We start from the raw sequence: 13,798 nt of genomic DNA on the forward strand, positions 1-13,798 counted from the left end.
TATCGTAACCAATTGGTCACGACGGAGGAGGACATTGTTTCAGGAAATTCGAATTCTTATCTACTTCTGTAATTGTATTTTGTCATAATCAATTCAGCTATGCTCTGAAGCAGATTGTGCTTGATACATGTTCCAAGGAGAGATTGCATTACCTAGAAGAATCTATTAGAGATAAGATCTTAGAATCAAGAAAGCGACATTGACAGTGAGGACCGGAAAGAGATAGATTCGCTAGATTTATAGTCTTCTTCCTCAACAAAATATCTCTTAGCATTTTGTGCAACTCGAGGAGATTGTGGGCTCATAAATTAATTATTTAATTATAAAGATGAGCAAGCTGAGATTTAATTAAATAATTTTGTAGCGTCATTTTTTTCATCAGTAATCATTATTTCTACACAGGCAGTCAAATTAAATATCTGTTTACCTCTGTAGATCAAACTTGACTTTATGCATGAATCATTTTCGCAACGTAACAACTTGTCTTGCCTTGATAGATCCGGCTAGACCCGTAGGAGCTAGGTAAATTGATTGTACTTCAAGAATTATCAAGATTAGTGATAAAAATTTTCATCGTTAATCGATCGCTAAAATCATTTAGCAACGAAAATTAAAATTTTTTATCAAAAATGAATTTAGTATATCTTTGTCATTAATTAGTAATATAAATCATATTCCCGTTGTTAATTCACTAAAAAAATAATCAGCATTAATGATGAAATTTCATTAATATGTCACTAACAACATTTAGCCATCGATTTTTCTCATCTTTAAAATTTAATCGCTAACATCATTTAATAATAAAATTTGAATTCCGTCGTTAATTAGCGACAGAATATATAATATCTGTCGTTAATTTTATAGATGAAAATTTAACGCCGTAAATAATATTAGAGACGGATTTAAATTTCTATTACTAAAATTAGCGACGGACATTATATATTCCGTCACTAATTAACCACGTAATTAAAATTTCATTGTAAGACCATAAACGGAATGCACTGTTTGATACATGAGCATCCAACAACATAATTAGTTTATGTCTTCTGATACAACTATATTTTTCGAGTTGTGACGAGAATAACTCGAGATTACTAACCTCCCTTTTAGGTCTTGAAGAAAAACGATTGAGATTACCGACAAGGAAGATGATCAACCCGTGGTCTCCTGATGTAGGATGATCTGAAGATTTTTATTATTAATTTTGTTAATATTTATTTTTAGTTTTTTTAGAGTTTTTAGTATTTAGAGAAGTTTTTAAAAATTCTATTTTTTTTATATTCTAGGATTTTAAATCCGTTTAATATTTTTAAAATTTTGAGTCTATTAAGAATTTTTTTAGGAATTTATATTTGAAATCTATTCAGGATTTTTAGAATTTTGAGTCTGTTAAAAGTTTTTTCTTCGAATTTTATATTTGAAATCCGTTTATAATTTTTAGGAATTTGAGTCTATTAAAATTTTTCTTTTTATTAGGAATTTTTCTTAGGATTCGAGTCTATATAAACATCTTATGAGTTGATGTTTAGGAAGAAGAAGTTTTGGTTGATTAAATATTTTTTTTTGGTAAAAATCCTAGAAGCAACGTCGTTGTGACTTTCTACTCGTTTTTTCAAATTTCTCAACTCTCCCTAATTCTCCTCTAATCTTTTGCCTCCAGAATAATCATTATTCTGTCCAACATCACTATTCCGCCTCTGATCTAGCTAGTGATGGATGTTTAATTCCATCGTTAAATTTAGCGACAACGATGGATTTAAATATCCGTCGTTAATTAGTTACGAAAATTTAAAATTTTTATCACTAATAGCTAATAATTTTTTACAATTTCTTATAGTTATCGTAGTTGTTTGTTTATATTTTCATAAATAACCATAAACCATCATAGGCAATGGTTTTGACAATACATACAATTCAACAACTTCAATAAACAACTTTACAATCACAAACCAATCCAACAACTTAACAAATTCAATATCTTTAACAATCCAATAACGATACAAGTTAAATCAATACAACGACTTAACAAATTCAATATCTTAAATCAATCCGATCACAACATATCAAATATAACTAATAAATATATTCAATATATCAAATATCTCAAATTAAACTAATTAAATCACAATACAAACACAAATATCAAATATTTGAATATAATGATAATATATTAAATGTCTCAATATAATCACAACCTATAAAATATCTAAAATATCTAACTAGCAGTATCAAATCACGTAAAAAATATAATAAAATAGATTAATAATAAAACAAGGATATATATGTATTATAAAAATTAATAAATTTAATTTACATATACACCAGTGATAATTTATCATTAGGGATGTTATAGCATTGACAGAATGATCTTGAAAGTGAGATTTGCGGTTAGTATGGATTCCTTGATTTTTATCAAATGTTTGTCCGACCCATAGTCAACAATTCAATCCACTTGTTGATATTCACCATTACCTTTGATACAAAAGAATCACTATTAAAAGAATCCAATTTAGATGATACAGTAGGTTCTACATAGACCAGAGAGGTTGGTTTATTGAGAAATTGATTGTTCACAGCCTTACTAACTCTTTCATTTGAACTAGTCGATTGCATATCCTGTTTTTTTTTTTTTTTTTTTTTGCATTGAACAAAACCCAAGGATGAAAGTTCTTCCTTTTCAACTTTTCCACCAATGGCGCCTTTGTCGGGGAAATTATCGGTGCATGAAACTTGCAACACGTCATCATCAATTTCATCGACAACTTCATGCATCTAATCATCATCATAAATTGGATTATCAATTGCCACAATCTTGCTTTCCATGTCTTCCTCATATTGTTGTTGTCTTGTGAGGACGGTTGGATAGAATACGAATCTTGAGGATGAGCTAACCAACAGTTTTAATCGCTCCTAATCATTAGTTTTCGATTTTGTGATTTTTTACCAACTAGGGCACATTGAAAACTTGCACTCTGCCTCAAAGTATGAAGTAGTTGAAATAAAGATCGAGTGTATCCAAAGGGAAAAAGTGACTTTCCATCTTCTTTTTCATCTTCTCCCAATGATGATCTTGACTTCGCTTTATTTGTCTCGTAAGCATCGCAATTACTCCCACTAGACCAATGCTCACCCTTTAAGTTTGATCACAACCAGTTTGACTTTCATACGACCAAGTACTTCCTCGTAATAAATTTTTTTCCCACTTTGTTAAGTCAATCAACAAATCCTTTAACTCGAAATGTACTAGAACACTCAGGAAGATTAATTGGAACCCTAATATCTCCATGTCATTCCTCTTGACCATGATTTCTACGGTTGTTATAGGGGTTTTGCAAAATGGAATCCGAATTAGGATAAGGGAATTTAGACCTTTAAGAGACGTTGAGTTAATTTTATGACTTTTGATTAAAAATCTAGTCTTGGGTGCTAAGATCATGATGTAAGGTTTTTTTCAAGTGGAATCTGTCTGTCACGATCACGATCACGATCACAATGATCATCCATCGGATCTAATAAACTCTGATACAAATTTACATCGAATTGGATAGCGATTATCCTACGAACTATATTGATTTCGTTAGTTCGACTACAAATTCTGAAATCAATCTTTTAAAATATATTGATTTAGAAAAATTTTAAAAATAAAAAAATAAATAACATAGTTAAAAATATTATTAAATTAAATGTTTATCTTAAATATCAATTAAATAATTATTTAAGTAAATTTAAAATTAAAACATAATAAATTTTTTTAACAGAAATATTAAAATATAAAAAATAAAAATTATTAAAAAAACTCTAAATCTTCGGATCCTCATGTAACATCCACGCTGAGGTCATCAGGAAATCCAAACCTATCTTCATGTGGGAGGGTATGGCCCCACATGATTTCATTGGGATTCCATCCTTAATTATTATGATAATTCTATTATTATATGAGGACATTTAATTTTTGTCCACTAATTAAAGTGGCAGTAATGGTGCTGTCCTTTCGTTAGCTAGCTATCAATCAGATGGCATAGTGGCACGACTGTCGATGTAATAGACAGATATTTATTTGTTGGCTTGATGTTAAGAAAATCAAATTAAAATAATTTTAATTTAAGTTAATTTTACCTGTCTGATTTTTTTTTTCATTTCTTGTCGGTATAACGAACTAATCTCTTGAGTTTCTTCATCTTTGTTTTTGCTTCCCTTCTTCCCTTGCCTTACTAGCTCTCTGCAAAGGAAACAAATCTCTAGTTACTATAAAATTTATCAAACTTGAGAATTTATCAAATTTCTAAACAACTATAAAAGTTAAAAAATAATCCAATCCAATTTAAAATTTTTAAACTCCTTATAGGTTTAATAAATTCTCTAAAAATAGGGCAAATTCAAGTAAATTCATGCCCATCCCTTTCACAAAATGCAACGAAGGTTATTTTAATATTTCGAGGGTAATTTTGGAAATATGTGATTTTATTTGTTTTTAATTAATTAATTAAATCGATTGTCCTTTCAAATCACATAGCCTAGTAGTACGGTTTATTTGTCGTTTCCTTTAGCTTAGCTGTAAAGCTGTGTAAACACGTGGCTTGATAGTACAAGCCTGAATATAATAGACGGACTTTTTAAACCGTACGGTTCCATTAATTTGAGTGGCTTGACAGTGTTATATTGTCAAGCAACGTGATTTACCAGACCTGGACCTGTAAGAGCACCGCCACTTTCCCAAGTCTGAGAGCCTATCCTCCTCCGAGCAGCGAGGCAGGTTGCCGAAGCGATCTAGGTTAGAGCTGCCCTACTGGTGATTTATTGCCTGCCTTTAGTTCTTCTTAATCGTCTCTTTGCTTTTCTACGTTTTGTTAGGTTTTGCGTATTCATATTTACGAGCAATATATTTAAGTTTGCTTAAGTTCTTGGAATCCAGAGCTACAAGTCTGCAATCAACTTTAGATATCCTTCAAAGGTTTTTTTTTTTTTTTACTATAAGAGATGGAATTGGAGGTTGCCGAAGCGATCTAGGTTAGAGCTGCCTACTGGTTATTTAATCATCCTTGTTTGCCTGCCTTTAGTTCTTCTTAATCGTCTCTTTTCTTTTCTACATTTTGTTAGGTTTTGCGTATTTCATATTTACGAGCAATATATTCAAGTTTGCTTCATTTCTTGGAATCCAGAGCTACAAGTCTGCAATCAACTTTAGATCCTTCAAAGGTTTTTTTTTTTTTAAACTATAACCGATGGAATCGGAGGTTGCCCAAGCGACGGAATCTGTGCCTACGGCATCCGTCAATCTTGATATCGATGGCTTGTCGAGGAGTTTCATGGAGACACTGAGCTCGGCCTCAGGCAAACCGAAGAAAGACATCCAGGCGACGATCTTTCGAGTTCCTGAAAACATCCGCAGAGCCAATATCGATTCTTTTGAACCAAAGATGGTCTCCCTCGGCCCCTACCACCGTGAAAACCAACGCTTCCTAGCCACCGATGAAAGGATCAAATTGCCTTGTGCTAACAACTTTTTCAGGCGCCAACCCGGCCTGGTCATGAATTTTATCAGGAAAATCAAGGACAAGGAGTCGGATTTACGTTGTGCCTACTCGGAGAATATCAAGATGAACAGCGATGACTTCGTGAAGATGATGATGCTCGACTTCGCTTTCATGTTCGAGTTTCTATGGGAGCAAGCGGGGGGGCATAGAACACAGATGGAAGAGTACTACTCGTGCAAGTGGGCAGCTCCATCGATTATCAACGATATGTTGGTTGTCGAAAACCAGTTCCCTTTTCCTACCCTTCTTTTTCTTCTCTATGCGTACACGGCTGAATTGTATCGCCATGATACTTCCTTAACGAAATTGGCGGAATTCCTCTGTTATGATCTCATGAACAAAATTCACCAAAACCTCTCTCCGACCTCGACCTCGAGCTTGAGCTTGACCTTGAACAAAATTCACCAATACCTCTCTCCGACCTCGACCTTGATCTTGAACAATATTCTCCAAAATCACTCTCCGACCTCGAGCTTGACCTTGGACTTGACCTTGAACTTGAGCACTAGAAGCTTTGAAAAAAGTGGCCATTTGCTCCATCTTTTCCATTCAAGTCTTGTTAGCGTGCTGTGGGCAAAGGAAATTAGCGAGCCGGTGGAAAAGAAAATTATCGACCTTAAAGACGTCGACTTATCTTCCTTCCCCAGTGCAGAGAGGCTCCGAGCAATGAGAATGCGATTTGTAAATAAAACCAATGGCAGTAGCTTCTTGGACATCACTTTCGACAAAGGCAAGAGATCCATGGAGATTCCTCAACTGGTCATCAACGATGACAACATCGCCCTCATCCGAAACCTCATCGCTTTCGAGCAGCAATGCCATGGGATCTACAACTGCGTCTCCACTTACATTTGGTTCATGGACTGCTTGATAAACACTGGCAAGGACGTGGCCGTGCTCCGGCAACAGAAGATCATTGTCAGCCGCTTGAACAGTGACGAAGAAGTGGCTCACATATTCAACGAGCTCCGAAGGACGAATGCCCTTGTCGCCGAATTCAACCATTTATATCTTGCAAAGGTAATGAAAGATGTGCAGAGCTACCGCAGAAACAAGTGTAACAGACTTTGTGCACTGTGGAATCTCTCATGGTTGAGGCAAAACTATTTCAAGAATCGGTGGGTGACTATCGGTGTCACTGCAGCTATTTTCTTCATCCTTCTCACATTGGTGCAAACTGCATTTGCTATTCTCAGTTACCTCAAGCAGTGAAATTAAATATATTGTAAAGTTGTGCGGAGCAGAACGAGTGTCGGTGGTCCTTTCCTTTCGCTTAGCTGTAAAGTTGTGTGTAGCAGAACAAGTTGTGTGGTCCTTTCCTTTCGCTTAGCTGTAAAGTAGTCTGTAGCAGAACGAGTGTCGGTGCTCCTTTCATTTCGCTTAGCTGTAAAGTTGTGCTAGAAGGAAATAATATATTATTTGGCCGCAACTTAATATCTAGTTGGGAAAAAATATTTCATTAATTTTTTTCTTATTCATCCAATTATTCCACCAACTTATACCAGTTAGAATTTTATATTTCGTCCTTGGAACAATGATGCAACGGTAGGATATTCGAATTATAACTTAGAGATTCATGATTTGATCCCCAGGGTCATCCTCCTCTTCGTCATCATCATTATAAATTGGATCATCAAATATTTTGATTTTGTCGTTGTCTCCATTGCCTCTTGTGATGAACAATCAGAAAAGTAAGACTGATAGTACTCGATATTGTCAAAGTTCATATCCTCATAATTGTCTCCACCGTTGCAGGAGGAAAGGGGGCATTGCAAATATCATTGCAATATTGTATTTCAAAGATCAACATTACTGTGATGTTGATTTTAAAAAATCAACATTTTATACAACACCGAAGTGATATTTATTTTTTAAATATAGTATTATGATATTAATCTTTGAAAAATCTATTTGATGTCGGCTACTGTATAGTCCCTCTACGAGAACTCTTCCTCAAAATATTCTAGTCCGATAGGGAAATCTTAATTCAATAGGCCTTTCAATATAAACAATCAAATAGATTAGTCCAAGGATGTCATATCTTAGAAGACTAAATTATGTGATCGAATAAATCCTCTATTTGTTATGGGTCGATGTCTATCTTTGATAATCCCAGTAGCCACATCTCTGGAGGTGGTCGGTCCGGTTCCACGGAAGTTTTCCACCGACCACCAGAGTAAATCGGGAAGCGTATACGGCGGCTAATTCAGATGCTCAGGATCCTTTGATTGCGTTCCCCATTTGGAGGAAAATTTCTACAAATACGCTGTAACTGGGGATCAAACCGCGGGTCCCTAGATTACAACCCAAATATCCTACCGTTACACTATTATCCCGGAGATCGATGTCTTTCTTTAAATTTGGCTAGGGGGGAATTGCTTCTAGCGGTTGGTTATAAACTGACCATCTTTTGAAAAATCTAAAAATTATGTCTTTTAAAAATTTAGTAATTTTAAATGTACCCCCCCCCCCTCCCAATTTTCACTCTCATAGTTTTCATATTTTTTAATTAATTATTTAATTAATTTATTAATTAAATTAGGCGGCGTGATGGAGTTGCTGCCCCGTGATGGAACTGGTGGGCGTGTAAAAATCGAAGGCAATATAATTGCTCTTTCATTTTGCTATTGAGGGTCCTCGGGACGTGGTGCCGCCGTTGAACATTCAGATTGTCAATTAGATATTTACCGTTCGATCCTTAACTACGGCGTTTGAATTAGTCACTGCATATATTTTTCGATTTACTCTAATGATCAATAGAAAACCTCCATAAAATTTAATCAATAAATTAAAATTTATCATATATATATATTTTTAGAGTGGTGCCATCACGTCGTTGAAAGCCATCACCGTTCATCATTGACCAACAAGATAATTTCTAAATTCTCTAAATTCGTAGTGACTTCATATTTAACTTAATGCCGAGAAAATCAAATTAAAATGACTATATTAAATTAATACTTCTGATTTTTATATTTACCTTTAGATGCGCGCTAACAAGGCGGCGAGGCAATGAGAGTTTAAAAACATTAAAAAGTATTTAATCTTTTTTTAAAAAATCTAAAAGATATATATAAAACTTGAGGGCAAAATAAGAATTTCTCTGAGTTCCAAAAATTTCTTATCCAACTCAAAATTTTCAAGATTAATATTTTTTTAATAAATTCTCTCAAAAATTTTTACGTATGGCACGGCATGACGATGAAATTGAATTGGATAAATTCAAGTAAATTCATGTCCACCCCATTATAAAAAATAATAAATTTCAGTCAATTTCATGGACTCAATTCCGGAAAAAATGATAAATCTCAGTCAGTCTCGTGGACTAAATCCCTGGGGATGGTCGATCCGGTCCCACGAAAATTTTCCACCGACTACCAGGGTAAATCAGGAAGCGCATACGATGGTCAATCCAGATGCCCAGTATCCTTTGATTGCGTTTCCCATTTGGAAGAAAATTCTTATAAATACATCGTAAATGGGGATCGAATCGCGAGTCTCTGGGTCACAACTCAGATGTTCCACCATTGTACCGTTGCCTCGGGACTCCACCTCTATCATAAAATATAATGAAGGTGATTTTGATATTTCGGGGGGTATTTTTGGAATACGTACTTTTATTTGCTTTTAATTAATTAATTATTCTTTCCTGTTTATTTATACGTTATAATTGTCATGACATAATGACAGGAACGTGGATGAATAGACAGACATCTTTGACAAAATTATTGTTTTTAAATTCATATTGGCTTTTATTAATTCGATAATTCTGATTGTTGAGTCAACGAATGTTTAAAAAGTTTTAATCAGTAGTATTTTTTGTTGTTTTTGGTAAACGAATCAATCTCTTAGACTAGTTTCTTCATCTGTGTTTGGCTTCCCTTCCCTTATTTGCTCTGCAAAAGAAGCAAATAATCTCTTGTTGCAAGTTAACTTCTCTTCGTCCATGGCGTGCATCAAACTAAATCTCAACGTAGACGTCAACAGTTGCCTGAGCGGGCTGTGGGCATCGCTGCGATTGGGCAGGCCAAAATCTGGCATCCAGAAGTTGGAAAAGGAAATGGAAAGATTGAGAGGCAAAAGGGACGACATCAAGAACCAGATTGACGAGGCGGAGCGCGAGGGGAAATTTCCGACCAATGAAGTGAACCAGTGGTTACAGAAGGTGGAGGAATTGGAAGGCCAAGTTGCTGATATCAACCAGGATTTCCAAACCATGAGTGAGTATTCTCCAATTCAATTGCAAATCTTTTTGTGTGTTTTGATCCATACAAGCTACTACTGTTTTTATTGAGAGAGAGAGATAGAGAGTTGTTGTTTCTGTCTACAGCTTAATTTGTTTCATTAGGTTGCTTCAGTTGCAATTGCTTCAATCAAATTGGCGGCACGTCGAGCCAAACACAGCAAGTAGAAGATCAAGTCCCTGCCAGAGAGTCATCAAATTGTTGCTCCATCATTCGAAGAGTGGCAAAGAAGCTTGGCGAGGCTAATGAATTGATGAGCCAAGCTGGTGCGCTGGATCCAATTGCCGCAGTTGGACCTCCGGAACTCACCGTGATGCTTCCCATCGCAAACCGACCGCCTGTTGGGATCGAGTTGTATGTGAAGAAAATTGTGGGCTATATCGATGGTGGAGAAGGCAACATCATAGGCATCTACGGAATGAGTGGTATCGGTAAGATCACCGTGTTGAATAGAATCCAGCAACATTATCTTCTTGAGCATATAATATTTGATCGTGTCATTTCGGTTGTGGCTTCCAAAGACTGCCAATTGAAAAAGCTCCAGATGGATATTGCTAAGAATCTAGGACTACAAACACTGAGAGAGAATGACGATGAACAAACTTGTGGTAATAAACTGTTTAGCTACTTGCAAAACAGGAACTGTTTGCTGCTTCTCGATGACATTTGGGAACATGTGGATCTTCAACTGTTCGGGATAGCACACTCGGCTACTGAACAACACCAGCAACAACAACAGTCGACTATTGAGCAAGGCCAGCAGCAACAACGCAAAGTGGTGGTGTTCACAACCCGTAGAAAGAGAGTGTGTGCACAAATGGAAGCACAAAAGAAAATTAAAATCAAATGCCTGGATCCAAATCAAGCATGGAAACTCTTTAAGGAGAATAACGACACGAATGTTCTCAGCTCAGATGCAGGAATCCAGTTCGTTGCAAAAGAACTAGTTAAAGAATGTGCAGGTCTTCCGCTTGCTCTTATCACCGTCGCCCGAGCCATGTTAGGGCAAGATTCTCAGGATGTTTGGAATTATGCTCTCCATCAAATAAAGGAAGAACATGAGTGGACAACCATTGATCCGTTAGAAGATTCAACTATAATGTGTAGGGTCTCCAAGGATGTCTGTATCTCCACAATGGCATGATATTGTCCACTTTGGGCCTAAGCCCTCATGGTTTTGCTCTTGGGCTCTCCTCAAAAGGCCTCATTTCAATGGAGATACTTTTTCATCCTTTTAAACCCATGATCTTTCCCATGTGTTTTAGATGTGGGACTATGTTTGCTCCCTTGCAACCCAACAATCCCCCCCTCAAACAAAGGACCACTGGAAGCTTCCCTACCATTTCTCATGGTCCGGCTGCCATGTCCCTCATGGTCCGAGCCTCCCTACTTCCTTTGTTTTTCCCGAGGGTCCCCACATGGTTAGATCTGGATCATGGCTCATCCGGCAATTAGTCCGGTGAAGAGCGGTCTCGCTCTGATACCAATTGTTGGGTCCAAAAGGATGTTCGTATCTCCACAATGGCATGATATTGTCCACTTTGGACCTAAGCCCTCATGACTTTGTTTTTGGGCTCTCCCCAAAAGGCCTCATTCCAATGGAGATATTTTTTCATCCTTTTAAACCCATGATCTTTCCCATGTGTTTTAGATGTGGGACTATGTTTGCACTCTTGCAACCCAACATAATGTATAATGCCTTCAAGGTAAGCTACGACAGTTTAAGAAATGACTCGTTAAGAGAGTGTCTTTTGTGTTGCGCTTTGTGGCCTGAAGATCATGACATCCACATATTTGAGGAGTTGATACCATGTTGGATAGGTTGTGGCATAATCCATAAATTTTATATAATCAATGAAGCTTTCAACGAAGGATGCTCTCATTTGCAAGCTCTCATGGATGCATCCTTATTAGAGTACTCCTCTAAACCGCAGAATTACTACGAGGCGCAACATATAAAGATGCATGATGTCATCCAAGACATGACACTATTGATGTTGAAAAAGAATGGAAGGAAATGGATTGTCAAAGCTGGAATTGGGTTGAGCCATTTGCCTAGACAAGAGGAATGACAGGAGGCAGAGCGAGCATCATTCATGGACAATGAGATTATATCTTTGCATGACCATGGAGCTTCTACTTTTCCCAAACTTTCTATGTTGAATCTCCATAGTAACCATCTGTCAGAGATTCCTCCAACTTTGTTCACAAACATGCCTCTTTTAACATACTTGAATCTCTCTCTAAATTTAGGTATTAAAGAGCTTCCAAAGGAGATTAGTAGCTTAACTGAGCTTCAATATTTAAACTTGTCCGAAACTAGTATTACAAGACTGCCGATCGAGTTTGGTTGCCTTGGCAAATTAGAGTATTTGCTTCTGAGGGATACTAAGCTTGAGATGGTACCCAATGGGACAATATCTAATTTATCAGTACTTAAATGGCTGGATATAAGAGAAATTTATCCTGAAAGTGAGTGGTGGTGGGATGAGTTAGAACATTTCAAAGGATGCCACTATTTAAGTCTGGGAATTACTATTAATCCAGCTAACTTGGAAAGACTGAAAATGTTCTCATATAATATCAAAGTATGGAATCTCACTGTGAGAGGATTGGATAGTTCCAAATTTCCAGAGTACAATCTGAGTACTTTACGATGGAAATATGAAATAAGTAACTACCTCGAGGGTCTAGAAATTTCAGATGTCCCAGGAGACAAATTAATGATGCTTGCAGATTTGAATTGGACATCAGATTTCAATAAATTGAAGACTCTCAGTCTTAGAACACTAGAACAATTGGAAAAAATTTGGTTTACTCAAGGTGGGTTGGAGTTTGAGTTCGAGTTTGGATTCCACAACCTTCGCGACATATACATTTGTGGTTGCAACAAGTTGAAGGATGTTTCTTGGGTTCTCCAGCTGCCACACCTCAGTCTTTTAGATATAAAGAACTGTGACGAAATAGAGGAACTAATAAGTAATGTTGGGAATTCCGGTTCTATATCTAACATCAAGATGTTGAGTTTGAATGGAATGAGAAATCTGCATAGCATTTCACATCAACCACTCTGTTTTCCCTACTTGCAATACATACGTGTGCTCTATTGCCGAAGGCTCAAAAAATTACCATTTGAAACTGATATGTTGAAAGAGATTGAAGGTGAAAAAGAATGGTGGAACACTTTGGATTGGGATGACAAGAGGCACAAGGATTCACTCACACCTTATTTTAGGTAATACTCATTTCTGATATATATTTTCATACCAAATCATTTATTATCTACTCTGTTTATGTGAAAGAAATGAGCATTTGAAACTGATTTAGTATTTTATAAAGTAAGCAAAATTGTATAATCTTTCCATTTGTCTCTTTCACAGGGAGGTGTTTTACTAGTTGTGACGCAGTTGAGCGTCACGTGAGAAGAGGCACGGCGGAATAGTGGAAATCACGGGTAAGTGGCGAAATCGTGATTTTAATTATTTTGAGGAGTAATAGTAACTTGAACCGGGATTACGATTTGGGCTAACTAGTTTGAAACCTAGGATTTTCTGTAGCCATTGAATCGGGTACTGTAGCGAACCAGGTTTAATCTTAGTTTGCTTGATTTACTAACCAAACCACTTCCAATTTAATCCAAATAAATTTTATTCAATTCGTCTTTACAAGATGAATCTTCTTGTCCCTTTTATTTTGTCAAAACCTCTTCCATCGCGAACCAAACCAAGTTGGTTCAATTTAGTTTAAAACTGTGTCATTTGGTTCACTAACCAAACTACCTCTAATTTAATTTGGTCTAAATCAGTTTTGTTGATTTCGTCTTTGCAAGACAAGTCCCATTCTCCCTTACTAGCATAATTTCTCGTATCTTACATTTAATAATCTACTATGTTTCAGCTTTAATGATTTATATGTTTAACCTAATTATAGATCCGACCCATTAACCTAAATGGGCTTGACTAATTGGGACTTCAACTCATTTAATTTGGCTCAATTAAAATTCAATCTTTATCGACTCTT

General features: G+C 36.1%; 1 protein-coding gene and 1 pseudogene across 1 annotated transcript; both read left to right on the forward strand.

Moving 5' to 3' along the window:
- Window positions 1-4,664: 4,664 nt before the first annotated feature.
- Window positions 4,665-6,837, forward strand: LOC141830362 (UPF0481 protein At3g47200-like). Its single transcript, XM_074717801.1, has 2 exons — window positions 4,665-4,771; window positions 5,160-6,837. The coding sequence occupies exon 2, from the start codon at window positions 5,223-5,225 to the stop codon at window positions 6,744-6,746; it is 1,524 nt and encodes a 507-aa protein (XP_074573902.1). The 5' UTR covers window positions 4,665-4,771; window positions 5,160-5,222; the 3' UTR covers window positions 6,747-6,837.
- Window positions 6,838-9,480: 2,643 nt separating this feature from the next.
- LOC141831073 (disease resistance protein UNI-like) lies at window positions 9,481-13,017 on the forward strand (annotated as a pseudogene).
- Window positions 13,018-13,798: the final 781 nt, after the last annotated feature.

Source organism: Curcuma longa, chromosome 6, assembly GCF_044706935.1.
Source record: "Curcuma longa cultivar G26 ecotype Majalengka, Jawa Barat chromosome 6, ITB_CL_G26_1.1, whole genome shotgun sequence".
Lineage (NCBI taxonomy): Eukaryota > Viridiplantae > Streptophyta > Magnoliopsida > Zingiberales > Zingiberaceae > Curcuma > Curcuma longa.

Excerpts from the sequence above, each read along its gene's own strand:
- LOC141830362 (XM_074717801.1), top strand. The coding sequence starts at position 5,223 with ATGGAATCGGAGGTTGCCCAAGCGACGGAATCTGTGCCTACGGCATCC.